This window comes from Micromys minutus (assembly GCF_963924665.1).
Source record: "Micromys minutus genome assembly, chromosome: 27".
Classification (NCBI taxonomy): Eukaryota; Metazoa; Chordata; class Mammalia; order Rodentia; family Muridae; genus Micromys; species Micromys minutus.
Window position 1 is genome coordinate 40,644,610 of NC_137962.1, and position 19,685 is coordinate 40,664,294.

Consider the following 19,685-nt stretch of genomic DNA (forward strand, 5'->3'; position numbering starts at 1 on the left):
AGAGAGATACATGTACAGATTTTTAAAAAGCATTTTGGCATAAAACTATATGAATATATTTTGTCAATACTTGATTTTTTTTTAAAGGTTTGATAGTATGCATTGAAATCTTACTAGTTACCATAAGTGTAAAGTACATGTAAAACAAAATGTAACATGGAAATAGACAAAGTTTTCTTGGTGAAAGTTGGACCTGTGTCAGTGTGATATTGGTAGAGCCTATGTCCCCAGGAGAAACCTTTTGTCCAGTCTTTTGTCTTGGCCCTATCTAAGACACTAATTGTTAAGGGGAAACACCAGCCACTAGATTTGTTGGTGGTGGCCTTACATTTTAGGGAGACAGTTCGTGTTGAGGCCATCAAAGAGAGGCCTCCGGGGCTGTAGGTGGTTATTGCCAATTTCAATTTCTCTAGGACTTTAATATCTAGGGTTTTATAAGTATATGGCGACTGGCAGGCTGAACAAATGGAGTGCGAATCCTCTATTGAGCTCTGCATGTGTGGGTTATCTGGTGTGGCAGGCTCTGTGGTGTCCAGATTTTGAATGTCGGGGGAGGTCTCTTCCTCAGCCTCTCCTTCCTCTACATCACTGGCCTATGAACCCTCCACCTCTGGAGGATCTGTTGCCTGGGTGACCGTTCTACTTGGCAAGCTTCCTGACCAAAGTGAGATCACCTAATTTCTGGGAAAAGGCCTTTTCTGTGGGAAACAGAAACCTAGGCTGAGAATTATGTAAAAAGCCATTACTCAGGCTAAGAGAATTTCTTACTTCTGTCAGCTCCCGGCATATCCTCCCTTCTTATTTGTTTATAACCCGAGTGGATGTAGGCGAGTAGATACATACATCCGTCTGCAGACGGTGGGCTTTAACCAGAGAGAAGAAGCATTGACTTGATCCTCCTAGATGTGTTTACATGGTGCCTTTTTGAGGAGGAGAGGGTCTAAGTGTCCTTGTCAGAGATTCAAGAATGGCCAAGGACCACCTCTGAACACAACCTCTGTGGAACCAGGTTGGCTTCCCAGGGGACTCAGAGGCAATGCATGGTCCTCCCCTTACAGTGCTTTGCCTCTCACTGGTGCCCACGCTGCTCTTAAGCGAGTATGCATAGTGCTTAGATCTGAGTTCTGTGCAGATCCTGTAGGAGGCCCACTTGCCGTGGGTTCATCAAGGCCACTATCTACTAGGTCAAGTTGGTCGTAATGAACTTGTATAGGTTTGGATGCCAGGGAGTCAATTTGCTGACTCGTGAAGTCCATCTGCCAGCAGTATTAGGAAACCTACTAATGAGTCAAAAATGGAGAGGAGAAGGGTGGTAGGCCATGGAAAAATGGGTGAATAGTTCAGCAGAAATAACAGAGCAACCTGACACTGAAATTTATGAAGGTGGCCTGAATGGCCTGGTGAGTTTTTCTCTTTTTTTTTCTTATAACTTTATTTTTTAAAAAAGAGAAAGAGAGATTACAAATTATTAAAAGCATTTTGGCATAAAACTATATGAATTTATTTTGTCAGTACTTGATTTTTTTAAAGGTTTGATAGTATGCATTGAAATCTTACTAGTTAACATAAAAATAAACTACATGTAAAACAAGATGTAACATGGAAATAGACATGTTTTCTTGGTGTGTATGGATTAAGTATAATGATTTTTAAATACCAAAAGTTGCCACAAGGCTAACGTCTTAGCTCTTGAGTTATTAAGGATTTAAGGTCTAGGTGTACCACACTCTGAGTGGGTACTATACACTTGTTGTTGTTGTTGTTTTATAAGAAGGATTTAGGCTTCCACTTTTGGGCCTTTCTTTTGTTGAGCTTCATATGATCTGTGAGTTGTTTTTTGGGTATTCAGAGCTTTCTGGGGTTAGTATCCAATTATCAGTGACTACATGTTATGTCTGTTCTTTTGTGACTGGGTTACCTCACTCAGGATGATATTCTCTAGATACATCCATTTTCCTAGGAATTTCATAAAGTCATTGTTTCTAGTTGCTGAGTAGTACTCCATTGTGTAAATATGCCACAATTTTTGTATCCATTGAACTACTGAAGGACTTCTGGGTTCTTTCCAGCTTCTGGCTATTATAAATAAGGCTGCTATAAACATTGTGGAGCATGTTTCTTTTTTGTATGTTGGAGCATCTTTGGTGTATATGTCCAGAAGTGGAATAACTGGGTCTTCAAGTAGGACTATGTCCAATTTTCTGAGGAACCGCCAGACTGATTTCCAGAGTGGTTGTATCAGTTTACAACCCCACCAACAGTGGAGAAGTGTTCCTTTTTCTCTGAATCCTCACCAGCATCTTCTGTCATCTGAATTTTTTTATCTTAGCCATTCTGACTGGGGTAGGATGGAATCCCAGGGTTGTTTTGATTTGCATTTCCCTCATAACTGGGGATGTCAAGCATTTCCTTAGATACTTCTCAGCCATTCAATATTCCTCAATTGAGAATTCTTTGTTTAGCTCTGTATCCCATTTTTAATAGGATTGATTGATTCTCTGGAGTCTAACTTCTTAAGTTCTTTTCATATATTGGATATTAGACCTCTATCAGATGTGGAATTGGTAAAGATCTTTTCCTAATCTGTTGGCTGCCATTTTGTTTTCTTGACAGTGTCCTTAGCCTTACAGAAACTTTGCAATCTTATTAAGTCCCATTTCTCAATCCTTGATCTTAGAGCATGAGCCATTGGTGTTCAGTTCAGGAAATTTTCCCCTGTGCCTATGTGTTCTAAGATTTTCCTTACTTTCTCATCTAATAGTTTCAGTGTACCTGGTTTTATGTGAAGATTTTTGATCCACTTGCACTTGAGCTTTGTACAAGGAGACAAGAAAGGGTCTATTTTCATTCTTCTGTATGCTGAGTACCAGTTGAGCCAACACCATTTGTTGAAGAGGCTGTCCTTTTTCCATTGAATGTTTTCAGCACCTCTGTCAAAAATCAAGTGACCATAAGTGACAGAATTTATTTCTGGATATTCTATTCTGTTCCATTGATCTACCTACCAATGTCTGTACAAGTACCATGCAGTTTTTAATACAATTGCTTTGTAATATAGTTTGAGGTCAGGGATGGTGATTCCTGCAGACAATTTTCTTGTTGTTGAGAATAGATTTCGACATTCTAGGTTTTTTGTTATTCCAGATGAATTTGCAAATTGCTCTTTCCAACTCTATGAAGAATTGAGTTGGAATTTTGATGGGGATTGCATTGAATCTGTAGATTGCTTTTGGTTAGATGGCCATTTTTACAATGTTGATCCTTCCAATACATGAGCATGGGAGAACTTTCCATCTTCTGAGATCTTCTTCAATCTCCTTTAGGGATTTGAAGATCTTGACATACAGGTCCTTCACTTGCTTTGAAGGGTCATACCAAGGTATTTCATATTGTTTGTTACTATTGTGAAGGGTATCTTTTAACTAATTTCTTTCTCAGTATGTTTGTCCTTTGAGTGGAGGAAAGCTACTGATTTGTTTGAGTTAATTTTATATCCAGCCACATTGCTGAAGTTGTTTATCAGAAGTAAAAGTTCTCTGGTGGAAATTTTTGGGTCACTTAAGTATACTATCATGTCATCTGCAAATAGTGATATTTTTACTTCTTCCTTTCCGATTTGTATCCCTTTGATTTCCTTTTGCTATCTAATTGCTCTGGCCAGGACTTCCAGTACTATGTTGAATACGTACAGGGAGAGTGGGCAGCCTTGTCTAGTACCTGATTTTAGTGGGATTGCTTCAAGTTTCCCACAGTTAAGTTTGATGTTGGCTGTTGGTTTGCTGTATATTGCTTTTATTATGTTTAGGTATGGGCCTTGGATTCCTGTTCTTTCCAAGACTTTTAACATGAAGTGGTGTTGGATTTTGTCAAATGCTTTCTCAGCATCTAGTGAGATAACCATGTGGTTTTTTTCTTTGATTTTGTTTATATGGTGGATTACATTGATGGATTTCCTTATATTAAACCATCCCTGCATCCCAGAGATGAAGCCTACTTGATCATGGTGAATGATCATTTTGATGTGTTCTTGGATTCGGTTTGCAAGGATTTTGTTGAGTATTTTTGCATCAATGTTTATAAGTGAGATTGGTCTGAAGTTCTCTTTCCTTGTAGGGTCTTTGTGTGGTTTAGGAACAAGGGTTATTGTAGCCTCAAAAAATGAGTTATGTAGTGTTCCATTGGATTCTATTTTGTGGAATAGTTTGGAGAGTATTGGCATTATGTCATCAATAAATGTCTGATAAAACTCTGCACTGAACTTATCTGGACCTGGGCTTTTTTTGGTTGGGAGGCTTTTGATGACTGCTTCTATTTCTTTAGGTGTTATGGGATTATTTAGATGGTTTACCTGGTCCTGGTTTAACTTTGGTATCTTGTATCTGTCTAGGAATTCATCCATTTCCTCCAGATTTTTCAGCTTTGTTGAGTATAGGCTTTTGTAGTAGGATCTGGTGATTTCTTGAATTTCTTTAGTTTCAGTCGTTATTTCTCCACTTTCATTTCTGATTTTGTTAATTTGGATACTCTCCCTTTGCCCTCTAGTTAGTCTGGCTAAGGGTTTATCAATCTTGTTAATTTTCTCAAAGAACCAGCTCTTGGTTTTGTTGATTCTTTCAATGTTTCTTTTTGTTTCTATTTGGTCTATTTCTGCCCTAAGTTTGATTTCTTGCCCTCTACTCCTCTTGGGTGTATCTGCTTCCTTTTGTTCTAGAGCTTTCAACTGTGCTGTCAGGTTGCTAGTGTATGCTCTCTCCAGTTTCTTTTTGGAAGCACTCTGAGCTATGAGTTTTCCTCTCAGTACTGCTTTTATTGCATCCCATAGGTTTGGGTATGTCGTGTTTTCATTTTCATTGAATTCTAGAAAATCCCTAATTTCTTTCTTTATTTCTTCTTTGACCCTGCTATCGTTTAATAGAGCATTGTTTAGTTTCCATGTGTATATGGGCTTTCTGTTGTCTTTGTTGTTATTAAAGACCAGCCTTAGACCATGGTGATCCAAAAGGGTGCATGGGAGTATTTCGATCTTCTTGTATCGATTGAGGCTCGTTCTGTGTCCAATTATGTGATCAATTTTTGAGAAGGTGATGTGAGGTGCTGAGAAGAAGGTGTATTCTTTTGTTTTAGGATGATATGTTCTATAGATATCTATTAATTCCAGTTGGTTCATAGTCTCTGCTAGTTTTGCAGTGTCCTTGTTCAGTTTCTGTTTTCATGATCTGTCCATTGGTAAGAGTGGGGTATTAAAGTCTCCCACTATTATTGTGTGGGGTAAAATGTATTTTTTGAGCTTTAGTAGGGTTTCTTTTATGAATATGGGTGCTTTTGTATTTGGAGCATATATGTTAAGGATTGAGAGTTCCTCCTAACAGAGTTCCCCCGTAATGAGTAAAAAGTGTCCTTCCTTATCTTTTTTGATAACTTTTGGTTGAAAAACCTACTTTATTTGATATTAGAATGGCCACTCCAGCTTGCTTCTTGGGGCCATTTGCTTGGAAGGTTTTTTTCCCAACCTTTTATTTTGAAATAGTGTCTGTCTTTGTCTCTGAGATGAGTTTCCTGTATGCAGCAAAATGCTGGGCTTTGTTTATGTATCCAGTCTGATAGCCTATATCTTTTTATTGGGGAGTTGAGTCCATTTATGTTAATAGATATCAAGGAATAGTGGTTGCTGTTTCCTGCTATTGTTACCTTGGTAGGTTGAATTGTGCCTATGTGTCTTTCTTCCTTTAGTTTTTTTGCTTGGAAGTTTTCTTGTTTTTACTATGAGGTGGTTCCCCTCATTGTATTGGGTTTTCCACTTATAATTCGTTGTAGTGCTGGGTTTGTGGTCATATATTGTGTGAATTTAGTTTTGTCTTGGAATATCATCGTCTCGCCATCTATGGTGATTGATAGTTTTGCTGGGTATAGCAGCTTGGGCTGGCACTTGTGCTCTCCTAGGGTCTGCATGATGTCTGTCCAGGCTCTTCTAGCTTATAGTTTCTGTTGAGAAATCAGGTGTGATTCTGATTGGTCTGCCTTTATATGTTACATGACCTTTTTCCCTTACTGCTTTTAGTATTCTTTCTTTGCTTTGGGCACTTGGAGTTTTGACTATTATGTGTCGGGAGGAATTTCTTTTCTGGTCCAACCTATTTGGAGTTCTGTAGGTTTCTTTTATGCTCGTGGTCATCTCATTTTTAAGGGTAGGGAAGTTTTCTTCCAGGATTTTGTTGAAGATATTTACTGTACCTCTTAGTTGATATTCTTCTCCCTCTTCTATTCCTATTATCCTTAGGTTTGGTCTTTTTATTGTGTCCTGGATCTCCTGCACATTTGGGTTAGAAGCTTTTTGGCTTTTGCATCTTCTCTGACTGTTTGGTCTATGTTTTCAATGTTGTCTTTGGCCCCCAAGATTCTCTTTTCCATCTCTTGTAGTCTGTTGGAAATGCTTGTATCTGTGACTCCTGATTTCCTTTTAGGATTTCTACCTCTAGGGTTATCTCTTTTAGTGTTTTCTTTATTGTGTCCATTTCCGTTTTAAATTCCTTCTTCATTCCTTCATCTCTTTGGTTCTGTTTTCTTCTAGTTCTTTGAGTTCTTTGAGTGTTTTTCTTGTTTCTTCTTTAAAAGCTTCTAGTTCTTTTTGCTTTTCCTCCTGTTCTTGTTTAAGAATCTCGATCATTATCTTGAGGTAGGATTTCGTGTCTGAGTCTTCTTTTTCTTGAGTGTTTGGTATTCCACTGTTTGTTGTGATGGGAGAGCTGGGTTCTAGTGTTGCCAGGTTGTCTTGGTTTCCCTGGGGTACGTTCTTTCGCTTTCCTCTTGCCATCTTGTTGTCAGTGATTGGTTCTTGCCTTTCCCTTGTACCTGGCTTGTGTCTCTGGGTTTCCACTGTTCCTAGTGGCGGATGTTCCAAGTGCCTATTGTGCACCCCAGAAGCTGGGAACAGAGGGCCCAGTGCAGCGGGGTTCCTGGATCCCTGGATCAAGCTCTTTTCGAGTGCTCCGCTGAGATCTCTCTGCCCCCTGGCTAGTCAGAATCCGTTCTCCTATCTAATATTCTAATAGTTAAAAGGAAACACCAGCCACGAGATTTGTTGGTGGTGGCCTTACATTTTAGGGAGACAGTTCGTGTTGAGGCCATCAAAGAGAGGCCTCCGGGGCTGTAGGTGGTTATTGCCAATTTCAATTTCTCTAGGACTTTAATATCTAGGGTTTTATAAGTATATGGTGACTGGCAGGCTGAACAAACAGAGTGCGAATCCTCTATTGAGCTCTGCATGTGTGGGTTATCTGGTGTGGCAGGCTCTGTGGTGTCCAGATTTTGAATGTTGGGGGAGGTCTCTTCCTCAGCCTCTTCTTCCTCTACATCACTGGCCTATGAACCCTCCACCTCTGGAGGATCTGTTGCCTGGGTGACTTCTGCTAGCGACCTGACCAAAGTGAGATCACCTAAATTTCTGGGAAAAGGTCTTTACTATGGGAAACAGAAACCTAGACTACTAATATCTGTGTAAAATGGTATTTTTCAAGCTAAGGGAATTTCTTACTTCTGTCAGCTCCCAGCAACTAAAAGTTAGCCTTTCAATGTTTTTAGTAATTTTGTGTGTGTGTGTGTGTGTGTGTGTGGTTTTTGCATGTAGGTGAGTTTCTTTTACAAGTGGTCTTCCTTTATCAATCTTCCCCTATTACAGGGAAGAGGAAGAGGCCTTGCGAGAAGCTCTCAGTAAGATCTTTGCAGATCCTGACGGAGAAGGTGAAGACAATCTCCACCATGACCTGCAGGACAAGAAAGAAAGGTACTCGGGCAAAGACTCAGTGAAGCCTTTTTCTCTCTGGATGGGAAGGGAAAAGAACAAGGTTAGAGGACCCTGCATAATGTGTGAATGGATCAGGGACAAGCTGGTGAAGTGTGTGTCTGAGTACTCGTCATAGGACATATTTGAATAATGTCACCAGTGTTAGAGACGCTGTTCTGTCCCTAAACTCATTAGTAAAAGCCCTACCCCTGGTGACTGCATTAGGAGACAGAGAATTTAAGGACACACAGTCTTAAAATGAAGTGAGGGCATGTGTGAGCTCCCTAAGACATAGTACAATCAAGTACATAGTACATCAAGGCCAAAAGAGGATACCAGATCCCCTATAGCTGTGAGCCACTAAGTGTGGGTGCTGGGGCCTGAGTTCAGTCTTCCAGAGGCCTCTTTGGAAACACTTTGCCATCTTAGCCACATCTCCAGGTCCCATCAAGGGCTTTAAGCAGAATCTTCTGTTGTCCTCAGGACTCAGTGCCCCATGTGAGAGGTCACATGGAGTGCCACACACCAATAAAGCTCCCATGGGAAACAACATTTAATCTGATGCAACTTACCACAGGCAGGAAGACACTGTTCAGGACTGATGCTCTAAGACACAGAGACAGAACAATTCTGATATCCATTCATCTGGAGACACATCACAGAGGATCTGAGAGTCAGGCAGTAGAGAGCAGAGTAGAGCCATTGTGAAGCTGACCTCATGGGATCATCCTGAGGAAAGTCAAGGCCAAACCCAACAAAGGATGGACATGGGAACCTGATGGAGGCTAAGCGTCAAAGCTGGGGTGTTCTCACAACCTCACTTAGGATTCTTTTTTTTTTTTTTTTTTTTTTTATGAATGAGGCATTTTATTAACCCAGCATCCTTTGTTCTAATGCTTCTTGTTGGCAGCTGCCACCTGTCCAGCAATTCTGTCTAGATCTCTCTGTCCCTGAGGTGTTAACTTTCGGCCCCCATCTTGGTCCTTTTTCACCATTTTCAGCCCCTCCAGGGCTTGGAGGACTCGGCGGGCCACACTCTTAGAGCCTCTGCTGAAGTGGCTGGGCCTGACACCATTTCTCTGCCGTCCTCCGTAGATCTTGGTCATGGAACCAACCCCTGCACCACCGCGGAGGTACAGGTGCCGTGCTGTGGAAGCAGCTCGTGTGTAGAACCAGTTCTCATCATAGGGGGCAAGCTCTTTATGCTTGGCCAACTTGACCGTGTCCACCCATTCGGGGACTTTCAGTTTCCCGGACTTTTTGAGGAAGGCTGCCAGAGCTCTGACGAACTCCTGCTGGTTAACGTCTTTTACAGTAACTCCGGGCATCGTGCGGCCTCTGCGCTGCGTCACTTAGGATTCTTGCCAGGCCTTAACAGTATATGCCCAGCATACACTGGAAGGGTATGAAAAGTCTAGGTCCATCCGTACTGGGGAAGAAGTTTAGAAGACTTAGTTTTCTCAAGGAACAAATATTGTGTTCACCTAAGCTTTAGTATCCAGAAGTTTGCTGGGCCTTGATCAGATACACCATCCGCATGAGTGATCTGGGGTCCCCCTTAGGGAGCTGAGCCCATGTTGTGAATGGAGATATCCCCACACCTCAGTGGGGAACACTCGCGTGTTTCCTTACCTTCGCTCACAGCTAGAAGGGAGACCTATGTGCTGGGTTCTGAGTGGATGGATCTTAGCTGTGAGCTGCCCCATCAGCTCAGGAGGACATAGCACTGCAGGGCAAAACTCCTCAAGTTTCAAAGAATGTCCTATATAGCATTGCTTTCTTAAGAATGTCCAATTTTCAGGGGTCTCACAGCCCAGAACTCCAAAAAAAAAAATGGACACTCCTGACGAGCAGGACAATGTAGGGCAGACAGGTGATGTCCCAGCAACTGAGTCCAGGGGACTGCGGTTCTTAAGGGAAGTGAACTCTACATTGAACACGAATGTTCCCTAAACAAAAGGGTTAATTTCTTTCTCTAACTTCTCTCTCTTTGTATAGAGTTATTTCCTACTAGAATTATTTCGGTAGTGATGACATTGACCTTGAGGGGAAGGCTCCGTTACTAAATGTCTAGCAATAGAAGTGAGGGCTGGAGGGCAAGACAGGCAGCTCAGTGATGAGGACAGGCTGCTCCTCCTGATGCTGAGTCAGTCAGTGACCAGCTCCTTCATGATGGCTCAGGCTGATGTAATTCCAGTTTGAGGGATCCGATTCCTTCCTTCCTCTACCCTCCATGGGCGCCAGGAGTAAATATGGTCCACAGATGCACATGGAGGAGAAGCAGTCATATACATAAAATAAAATTAAAGGGACAGTTATAGATGGATTTCCAGTTCACTGTGTCCTTAGAAACTAAGAATGGTGTGATATGTCAGGCATGCTCATAGGGGTAAGAAAGGGCTTATTGCCCCGTTACAGTCTCCTGCAGTTCACAGCGAATGCTCTGTGGGTTCCTCAGGACAGATCTTACTCTACAATGTCGTCCTCACTCAGATCTCCTCTCCTGTTGCAGGAAAGAGGAAGATGCCTTGAGTGAAGATCTTGACGAGACTGTAGCTGATACTGACACAGACAATGAAGAGGAACTCCAAAATGAACTGTGGCACAGAGAAAAGTTTTTGGATGCTTATTTTCGGGTGAAACCGGAGCTTGAGGAGAGCATCAGGAAGCTCCACGCCCTGGCTGACAAGGTTGACAAGGTGCATAGGGACTGTACCATCTCACAGGTGGTGGCCAGCTCCAGCAGTGCTGTGTCTGGAGTCCTGACAATCCTCGGTCTGACTCTGGCACCTGTGACAGCAGGAGTCAGTCTGGCACTGTCAGCCACTGGCTTGGGGCTGGGGGCAGCATCAGCTGTGACTAGTGTTTCCACAAGCATTGTAGAAAAGGTAAGCATGGTGTCTGCTAAAGCTGAAGCCAGCAAGCTGATGCCAACGAACAAAGACACAATGAAGGACTTGAAAGATGTTCTTGATGAGTGTGGCCCCAGACTTGTTTCTGTATCTATGAATTCCTTCAAGAACCTGAAAAGCATCAATAATAACATTCAAGCCATCAAACTGGCCAAAGCCAACCCTCGTCTAGCAAATAATGCCAGGCGTCTCATGACCACAGGAAAGGTATCTGCCCGAAACACTAAACAGGTTCAGAAAGCCTTTGGAGGTACTGCTCTGGCAATGACCAAAGGAGCCCGGATCACGGGTGCAGCCACTTCGGGTCTTTTCCTCCTGCTAGATGTGGTTAGCCTTGTGGAAGACTCAAAGCATTTGCATGAAGGTGCTAAGTCAGAGTCTGCTGCAGAGATAAGGCAGCAGGCTCAGGACCTGGAGCAGAAGCTGCAGGAGCTAAACCAGGTTTATGACAGCCTGATTCAGTGATCACTTCCTCTTCAGTGCAGCTCACGGGACTAGGGGGAGGGGATGTGCTGGACAGAGCCTTGAGCGCATGGGAGCCCCTGACCATATCCCTTTTAAGGCAGTGCCTGCCAAAGGGAGAGAGCACATTAAGAGACAGGAAGCCAGAACACAGATGGGACAGTCTCATGACCTCTTACCAGAATTCTTAGATTCATCAACCTCCCATCTTCCCAACTAAGACCCAAGCTCCCAAGCTGGGAACACATCCAAGTCCTGACTAAACCACATCACAGCTGCTCCTGGGTTATGTCCACCATACTTCTCCAGCCTAGGCTCACCATCCTCTCTGTCCACTGAGCTGTCAATCTTTCCACTGCTTTTTTATTGGTGGCACAGAGACCTTGTCCTCGTTTCTTCTCCTAACTGTGTGTTTTTCCAAAGATTTCTCAGTCTTACAATCAGACTCTGATTGTGAACATCCTTTCCTGTTCTTGGTTTTGGGTCCTGTGGGTGCCGTTGGTGAAATGTTAAAGGCTAGAAAGAGAGGATATTGGGAATGCCAACCGTCCAGTCATCACAAATTCTTGGCCCTACATGCCACCACGGATGCCGATGGAAGGAGAGGTGACAGGATATGACGAGGGAATCCACTTTGTTCCAGCCTCCTGGGAAAATCCTAAGGTTTGATGCCTCTTGATGTTTAAAATCTGCAGTGATTGGATGAGATCTGCCAAGATGAGCAGGAAGGGCCACACTTGGTCCGTCATTTTTGAAGAATAAACTTGTGAACACTGACCTACACAAGCTTTGCCTGCTTTCTGCAAATGTTTTCATAATTTCTGGATTATAGCTATAGACACTTGATAATTCCTCCCAATTTTAACATCTCCTCTTCTAAAATGTGTTTTCTTCATTGTGGTTAAGATGAATGTTTGAGATTTACACATGGGCTTTTCTTTCTTCTTATTGCATTTCTCTCCTGACAACTGAGGCTCCCCTGACAGTACATTTCAGTGCACAGTGTCCCCTGCACCACGGCAGCTCAGGTGGCCTTCTTCCTGTGTTCTGACCAATGGAGACTAAGAGATGACCTGTGCGCTTTCTAGGTCTTGTCTATTTCAGCAACGCTCTTGCGCTCCACAGTCCCTCTGTCCTCCCGGGGGTCTGCATTGTGTGGCTAAGGGAGGCATGGCATCAGGCTCTCCTGTGTGAAGAGCAGGGACATGATGGCCTCCTGCAGGAACTGGGGAAGAGACTCTTACACCTAGAGCTGCCTAAAGTAGCACCTCCAGGTCCACGTTCATTGAGTCCTCTCTCCTGTGGAGCCCATGTGAGAATACTAGCAAACCCTGTGCCCAGTTGTTCAGCATCTGCCCATTGACTAACCCAAGAGCTATCACCAGACTCCACCCCTTCCTGGACCTTGACCCTGTTCTCTCTCCAGACTCTCAGTCTGGCCCTTTGGGTCATTGTTTACTTGAAACTGAACTCTTCAAAGATCTCATGCCCTGGAAACCTCTACACCATCAGTCTTTGAATGAACGACCACTTACTTACTTGTCCAGTACCCAGATAGCTTCTTTCAGACTTGCAGTCCAGAGTCACCTTACCTCTATGGTTCTGCCCACCTGGGAACACACCTTCCTTTACAAAGAAGAGGACACGAGCCAGGGTGGATGTTGGGGGAGAACCGAGACTGCCTATGTGACTTCTCATAATTACAGCATTACTATATGGGTGGTGAAAGTATTCTAGTAAGTGGTGGACGATTTTCAAAACAGATATATTTTAAAAGAACTTAAAGCATGTGAGGTAATAACCTACCTGCAGTATTTAAAGTGCTCTTAACAAGGATAAAGGCTACAGAAAGAGACCAGGAGAAGCTCAGAGATGAGTAGAGGCCCCTGAAAGGGACAGAAGCGATGGGCAGAAAGGGAGAAGAGTGTAGAGCAGTTGTGACCAAGTCTGTTACTGAGGAACACAAGTGACAGGCAGCAAAGATCGAACCTGCAGCTGCTGCCCCTGGACAGGTCCTGCACTCACTTCAGGCTTTGTGAGGCTGTCCTGACATGTGCGAGAGACAGGGGGGTCCTCACGATGATCTGTGACTCCTCGGCCGCATAAAGGGAGAAAAACAGTGCGCACAGCATTGCACATGGCTGTCAGTGGCGTGTGCTCAGTCAAAACAGAGCCGACGAACGGGCTATTACATCCATGATTCCAGTTATGAAACAATCTGTTGCTATGGAGAAATTATGAGTTCTATAGAGCATTGCATCATTGGGTTTAGAGAAGGCACAGGACCCTGAAAAGTTAGCCACAGGGTGTCACTTTGAGGGGATAGGAAAATCTTTACTTTGATGTCACAGTGATTCTATGAACCCATAGCTGTGGTCAATAACCAGGGACCTCCGCAGACACACGGAAGTGAGTGCAGACAAAGCCAGTGGAATTACACGTGTTCCTTTGTCAAGCTCATCGGGCAGGCATGACGAATGAACACCGTTTACCACGTGGCAGGCAAGAAGCAACAGGAGTAAGAGGAAGAAGACATAGCCTAGATGTGGTGTCCAATGCATGCTCCCAGTGACCCGCTGTCTCTAGTAAACCCTACTTCCCAATTGACTATTCAGAATTTTACTCCTGCAATAAAGTAAACCAGTCATCAAGTCAGAGGCCTCCCCCAAGCCACCTCTGCAAACTCAGCTACAACCAGAGGCAAGCTCTATTAGTCTCCATACTGCTGTGCATTTCAGCCAAGGGGACAATCCCAGTGACTGTTCACACCTCCCATCGCAGTGACTGTTCACGCCTCCCATCACAGTGACTGTTCACACCTCCCATCCCAGTGACTGTTCACACCTCCCATCACAGTGACCGTTCACACCTCCCATCACAGTGACCATTCACACCTCCCATTGCAGTGACTGTTCACACCTCCCATTGTAGTGACCGCTCACACCTTACCTCCCATCGCAGTGACCGCTCACACCTCCCATTGCAGTGACCGTTCACACCTCCCATCACAGTGACTGTTCACACCTCCCATCCCAGTGACCGTTTACACCTTACCTCCCATTGCAGTGACCATTCACACCTCCCTGCTGCCTGCTGCCGTTCTTTGCTCTATGACTCGTTCAGAGCTACACAAGATAAAAAATGGAGAAGCTTTTGTAAGAGCCCTGACAAGTTTTTGAGTGGATGTGTAGAGTTGACCTTCTCCCTTGCTGGGCGGTGTGAAGATGTGAAAGAAAGAATAAATACAAAACTAAGGGAAGTGGCTGTTCACATCACCCACCCGGAGGGTACTGTGTACAGGTTGACAGCGATGCCATTCCCAAGGAAGACCTCAAGTGGGGTAACAGTCGTGAGATCCTCAGGAAACAGATCCAAGCATCGATCACCTGGTCCGCTCGGGGCAGGAAGATGTATGCTAGTGTTTTGGGAAAAATTCTTAAACATCATTTAGAGCAGTGGTTGACAACCTGTGAGTCACAACTCTTTGGGAGATTGAATGACCCTTTCACAGGGTCACATATTAAATATCCTGCATATCGTACATTTACATTATAATTCATAACAGTAGGAAAATTACAGTTTTGAAGTTACATAAATAATTTTGTAGTTCGGGGTCACCACAACCTGATGGACTGTATTAAAGGGTCACAGCATTAGGAAGGCTGAGAATTTGCATTTAGAGGAAAGTTGATAACCCATGTGTATTCAGAAATAGAAATTCATTGAAAAGTCACATACAGAGACTTTGAATCAAAAGAGAAGAGAACTTTTCTTAGCTTTTTTATTCTGTTTCACATCATGGACCCCAAACTCCTTCATTTCCCCATCCCTTCATACCTGCCCTTTGCCCTTGCAGACTCTCCCATCCCAATAAAACACACACACAAAGTGTGGTGTCCACTGTGTGATGGTCACTGTGTGGTCACTGTGTGGTCACTGTGTGATGGTCACTGTGTGATGGTCACTGTGTGATGGTCACTGTGTGGTCACTGTGTGATGGTCACTGTGTGATGGTCACTGTGTGATGGTCACTGTGTGGTGGTCACTGTGTGATGGTCACTGTGTGGTGGTCACTGTGTGATGGTCACTGTGTTGTCACTGTGTGATGGTCACTGTGTGATGGTCACTGTGTGGTGGTCACTGTGTGATGGTCACTGTGTGGTGGTCACTGTGTGATGGTCACTGTGTGATGGTCACTGTGTGGTCACTGTGTGTTGGTCACTGTGTGGTGGACACTGTGTGGTCACTGTGTGATGGTCACTCTGTGATGGTCACTGTGTGATGGTCACTGTGTGATGGTCACTGTGTGGTCACTGTGTGATGGTCACTGTGTGATGGACACTGTGTGGTCACTGTGTGATGGTCACTGTGTGATGGTCACTGTGTGATGGTCACTGTGTGATGGTCACTGTGTGGTCACTGTGTGTTGGTCACTGTGTGGTGGACACTGTGTGGTCACTGTGTGATGGTCACTGTGTGATGGTCACTGTGTGGTCACTGTGTGATGGTCACTGTGTGATGGTCACTGTGTGGTCACTGTGTGTTGGTCACTGTGTGGTGGACACTGTGTGGTCACTGTGTGATGGTCACTGTGTGATGGTCACTGTGTGATGGTCACTGTGTGATGGTCACTGTGTGGTCACTGTGTGGTGGTCACTGTGTGATGGTCACTGTGTGATGGTCACTGTGTGGTCACTGTGTGATGGTCACTGTGTGATGGTCACTGTGTGGTCACTGTGTGATGGTCACTGTGTGATGGTCACTGTGTGATGGTCACTGTGTGATGGTCACTGTGTGGTCACTGTGTGATGGTCACTGTGTGATGGTCACTGTGTGGTGGTCACTGTGTGGTGGACACTGTGTTGGTCACTATGTGATGGTCACTGTGTGATGGTCACTGTGTGGTCACTGTGTGATGGTCACTGTGTGTTGGTCACTGTGTGGTGGACAGTGTGTGGTCACTGTGTGATGGTCACTGTGTGATGGTCACTGTGTGATGGTCACTGTGTGGTCACTGTGTGATGGTCACTGTGTGGTCACTGTGTGATGGTCACTGTGTGATGGTCACTGTGTGATGGTCACTGTGTGGTCACTGTGTGATGGTCACTGTGTGATGGTCACTGTGTGGTGGTCACTGTGTGGTGGACACTGTGTTGATCACTATGTGATGGTCACTGTGTGATGGTCACTGTGTGGTCACTGTGTGATGGTCACTGTGATGGTCACTGTGTGATGGTCACTGTGTGGTGGTCACTGTGTGGTGGACACTGTGTTGGTCACTATGTGATGGTCACTATGTGATGGTCACTGTGTGGTCACTGTGTGATGGTCACTGTGATGGTCACTGTGATGATCACTGTGTGGTGGTCACTGTGTGGTGGACACTGTGTAATGATCACTGTGATGGTCACTGTGTGATGGTCACTGTGTGGTGGTCACTGTGTGGTCACTGTGTGATGGTCACTGTGTGATACACTGTGGTGGTCACTGTGTGGTGAACACTGTGTGGTGAACACTGTGATGGTCACTGTGTGATGGACACTGTGTGATGGTCACTGTGTGGTCACTGTGTGATGATCACTGTGTGATGGTTACTGTGTGGTGGACACTGTGATCGTCACTGTGTGATGGTCACTGTGTGGTGGAAACTGTGGTGGTCACTGTGTGATGGACACTGTGTGGTGGAGACTGTGGTGGTCACTTTGTGGTGGTCACTGTGTGATGGTCACTGTGTGGTGGTCACTGTGTGGTGGACACTGTGTTGGTCACTATGTGATGGTCACTGTGTAATGGTCACTGTGTGGTCACTGTGTGATGGTCACTGTGATGGTCACTGTGATGGTCACTGTGTGGTGGTCACTGTGTGGTGGACACTGTGTAATGATCACTGTGATGGTCACTGTGTGATGGTCACTGTGTGGTGGTCACTGTGTGGTCACTGTGTGATGGTCACTGTGTGATGGTCACTGTGTGGTCACTGTGTGATGATCACTGTGTGATGGTTACTGTGTGGTGGACACTGTGATCGTCACTGTGTGATGGTCACTGTGTGGTGGACACTGTGGTGGTCACTGTGTGATGGACACTGTGTGGTGGAGACTGTGGTGGTCACTGTGTGATGGTCACTGTGTGATGGACACTGTGGTGGTCACTGTGTGGTCACTGTGTGATGGTCACTGTGTGGTCACTGTGTGATGGACACTGTGGTGGTCACTGTGTGATGGTCACTGTGTGGTGGACACTGTGATGGTCACTGTGTGATGAACACTGCGTGGTGGACACTGTGTGATGGTCACTGTGTGGTGGACACTGTGATGGTCACTGTGTGATGGTCACTGTGTGATGGTCACTGTGTGGTGGACACTGTGATGGTCACTGTGTGATGGTCACTGTGTGATGGACACTGTGTGGTGGAGACTGTGGTGGTCACTGTGTGGTGGAGACTGTGGTGGTCACTGTGTGATGATCACTGTGTGGTGGACACTGTGGTGGTCACTGTGTGATGGTCACTGTGTGATGGACACTGTGTGATGGACACTGTGTGGTAGTCACTGTTTATTGTTGCTGTTGTTGGCTTTCCTACTTAAATGATGTCCTAGGGCTTGGAAGCCCAGGAACCCACAGCTCTGAGAGGAAGCCCCATCAGCAGAGGCTTTGCAGCTCCCAGAGGAGGGTGTGCCCAGCTGAGCTGAGGACTGGGGAACCTCAGCCCTGCTCCATGTCTTCCTTCCTCCCTTCTCTTCGCTGCTTCTTTTCCAATGAGGGGGTGACACCAGGCAGCAAGTCTCATAATGGAGACTTATTAGGAGGATGCAGGGTGTGGAGGGATGAATCCAGGGGAGCCTCTGCTCCAGACACAGCCTTTACATAGGATCTCTTAGTGGGCGGAGCTCTCTAGGAGCAGAGATTTCAGGGAGAGTATTGGGAGGAGTTCAAGTCCTGAGCTTGGGGGAGCTCAGGGATTGGTGGGTTTTCCTATTCAGTGGTTTCACCTAAAATTAGCATAATCTAGAGCAGGTCCTGTTGAGGGGCTAGAGGTGAACTTTGTGACAGTTAAAGAGGCTGGAAACCTGTTGGACAGTTATGGAGATCTGAGGCATGGGCTGGCTGCTTGATCCCCTCGGGCCTGGCCACTTTCCTGCCTTGAGGGTTTACAAAGTTTACGAAGTATAGAAAGTTTACAGTTTATGCACGGAAGGCTTTCCTCGCCTCTGGAGTGGTGTGAAGAGCCAACAGTAAGGCTTAAAGGCATGGCCTTGTTGAAGGACATGTGTCATTGGAGATGGGCTTTAAGAATGTCAAGACTCTGTGACTGTGCCTGGTATCGACTGCACTGTTGTTTGTACAATGCAACCGGAAACATTTGTCACATACATCAAAACACTGACCAGACAGGGTCTGCGTAGTCAGATTTTTCTGTACAATGGTTCCATACATTAAAGAAAGAATGTAAAGACTCATGTCACTTCACTCTCTGCTTCACACTTGTAGTTCAAGATGTAAGCCCTTAGCCTCTGCTTCACCCCCCCCCCGCCCCCCCCATGCTGCCTGGCTTCCTCCACATGACCAGAGAAAGCCCTCTGTAAATTGTCTTGGTCATGTTGCCTTACCACAGTAATAATGCAGATGCTGTGACCGATGGGAGGAAGCAGGAAGCCTGAAGGCCTGCCATGTGGGCCACAGCAAGGAGTCTGTATACTAAGGACAATGGCGACATTCACCAAAGACAAATGTGTCTGCTTGCCTCAGGTGACACCAAGGATCCCGGGCACGTCTGTAACTCTGACAGCACTGGGTCTTTATAACCGTCCCCGTGTCACCGTAAAAAACAGGGAGGCCATGCAGGGAAGGCAGGCCAGGCTTTGTCCCTGCACCAACTCACTGAGCTAAGCTGCGTGACTGGCTCCCCGGGGCACCTGAGTTCCTCTCATCAGGATTCTGCCAGGGTGTCAGGCACCAAGTCTTTCCTGTTTGTCCTGCGCACCCGCTGCCCCTCCACCCAGGCATTTTTTTCAGATTCTGTCACCTCAGGTCACGCTGGAACAGAGGGTGAAGTTCACACGTCTGGCTGGGGTGAACACAGGTGCATTTCTTACCCATCACTAAGCCAAAGATTGACTTTGCTTAGTGGGAGAGGGTTCAGGTGTGGACAAGGGTCAGCTGTCTCGGGACCAAGATAGACGAACCACAGGCAGTCTCATCCAAGCTCCTTTCATACTCCTTCTCCGGTCCTGATCCCTGATCCTGAACTAGCCCTGCTATTCAACCCAGTCAGTACTCACTGCCCGCACTTTCCTTTTGGTCACAGACTACCTCTAAGGAGAGGTCTCTCAAAAAAACTCTCCTTCCCTAGAGGGATTAGGACCCATCCCTCATCCTGTTCAGCAGGATTCCTACTTACTCATTTATTCTTCACACCAAAACAGAGTGATTCCCCGTGCCCAGACAAGAACACAGCATGGCGGAAGTTCCTAGGAACCAAATTTCATGGGAACCTAACTCTAACAGTCCTGTTGCCCTCAAGGCATTTT

General features: G+C 45.3%; 2 protein-coding genes across 3 annotated transcripts in view; one reads left to right on the plus strand and one right to left on the minus strand.

Moving 5' to 3' along the window:
- The window catches only part of LOC308438394 (apolipoprotein L3-like), a gene marked incomplete at both ends in the record, with an annotated part of 14,645 nt that extends 3,488 nt beyond the window's left edge, over nucleotides 1-11,157 (plus strand). Inside the window, 2 exons of the mRNA XM_080939745.1 lie at nucleotides 7,676-7,780; nucleotides 10,293-11,157. Of these exons, the coding sequence (XP_080795871.1) occupies nucleotides 7,676-7,780; nucleotides 10,293-11,157 (970 nt within the window). The remainder of the gene's footprint in view (nucleotides 1-7,675; nucleotides 7,781-10,292) is intronic.
- LOC308437861 (small ribosomal subunit protein eS19-like) lies at nucleotides 8,651-9,121 on the minus strand (the record flags this gene model as incomplete). Of its 2 annotated transcripts, XM_080939069.1 has the most annotated exons (2): nucleotides 8,907-9,121; nucleotides 8,651-8,763 (listed from the first exon to the last, which is right to left on the minus strand). In XM_080939069.1, the coding sequence occupies exons 1-2, from the start codon at nucleotides 9,106-9,108 to the stop codon at nucleotides 8,651-8,653; spliced, it is 315 nt and encodes a 104-aa protein (XP_080795195.1). In that variant the 5' UTR covers nucleotides 9,109-9,121. The 2 variants fall into 2 exon arrangements, with proteins under 2 accessions (XP_080795195.1, XP_080795194.1); XM_080939068.1 differs by having other exon boundaries at nucleotides 8,671-9,121.
- Nucleotides 11,158-19,685: the final 8,528 nt, after the last annotated feature.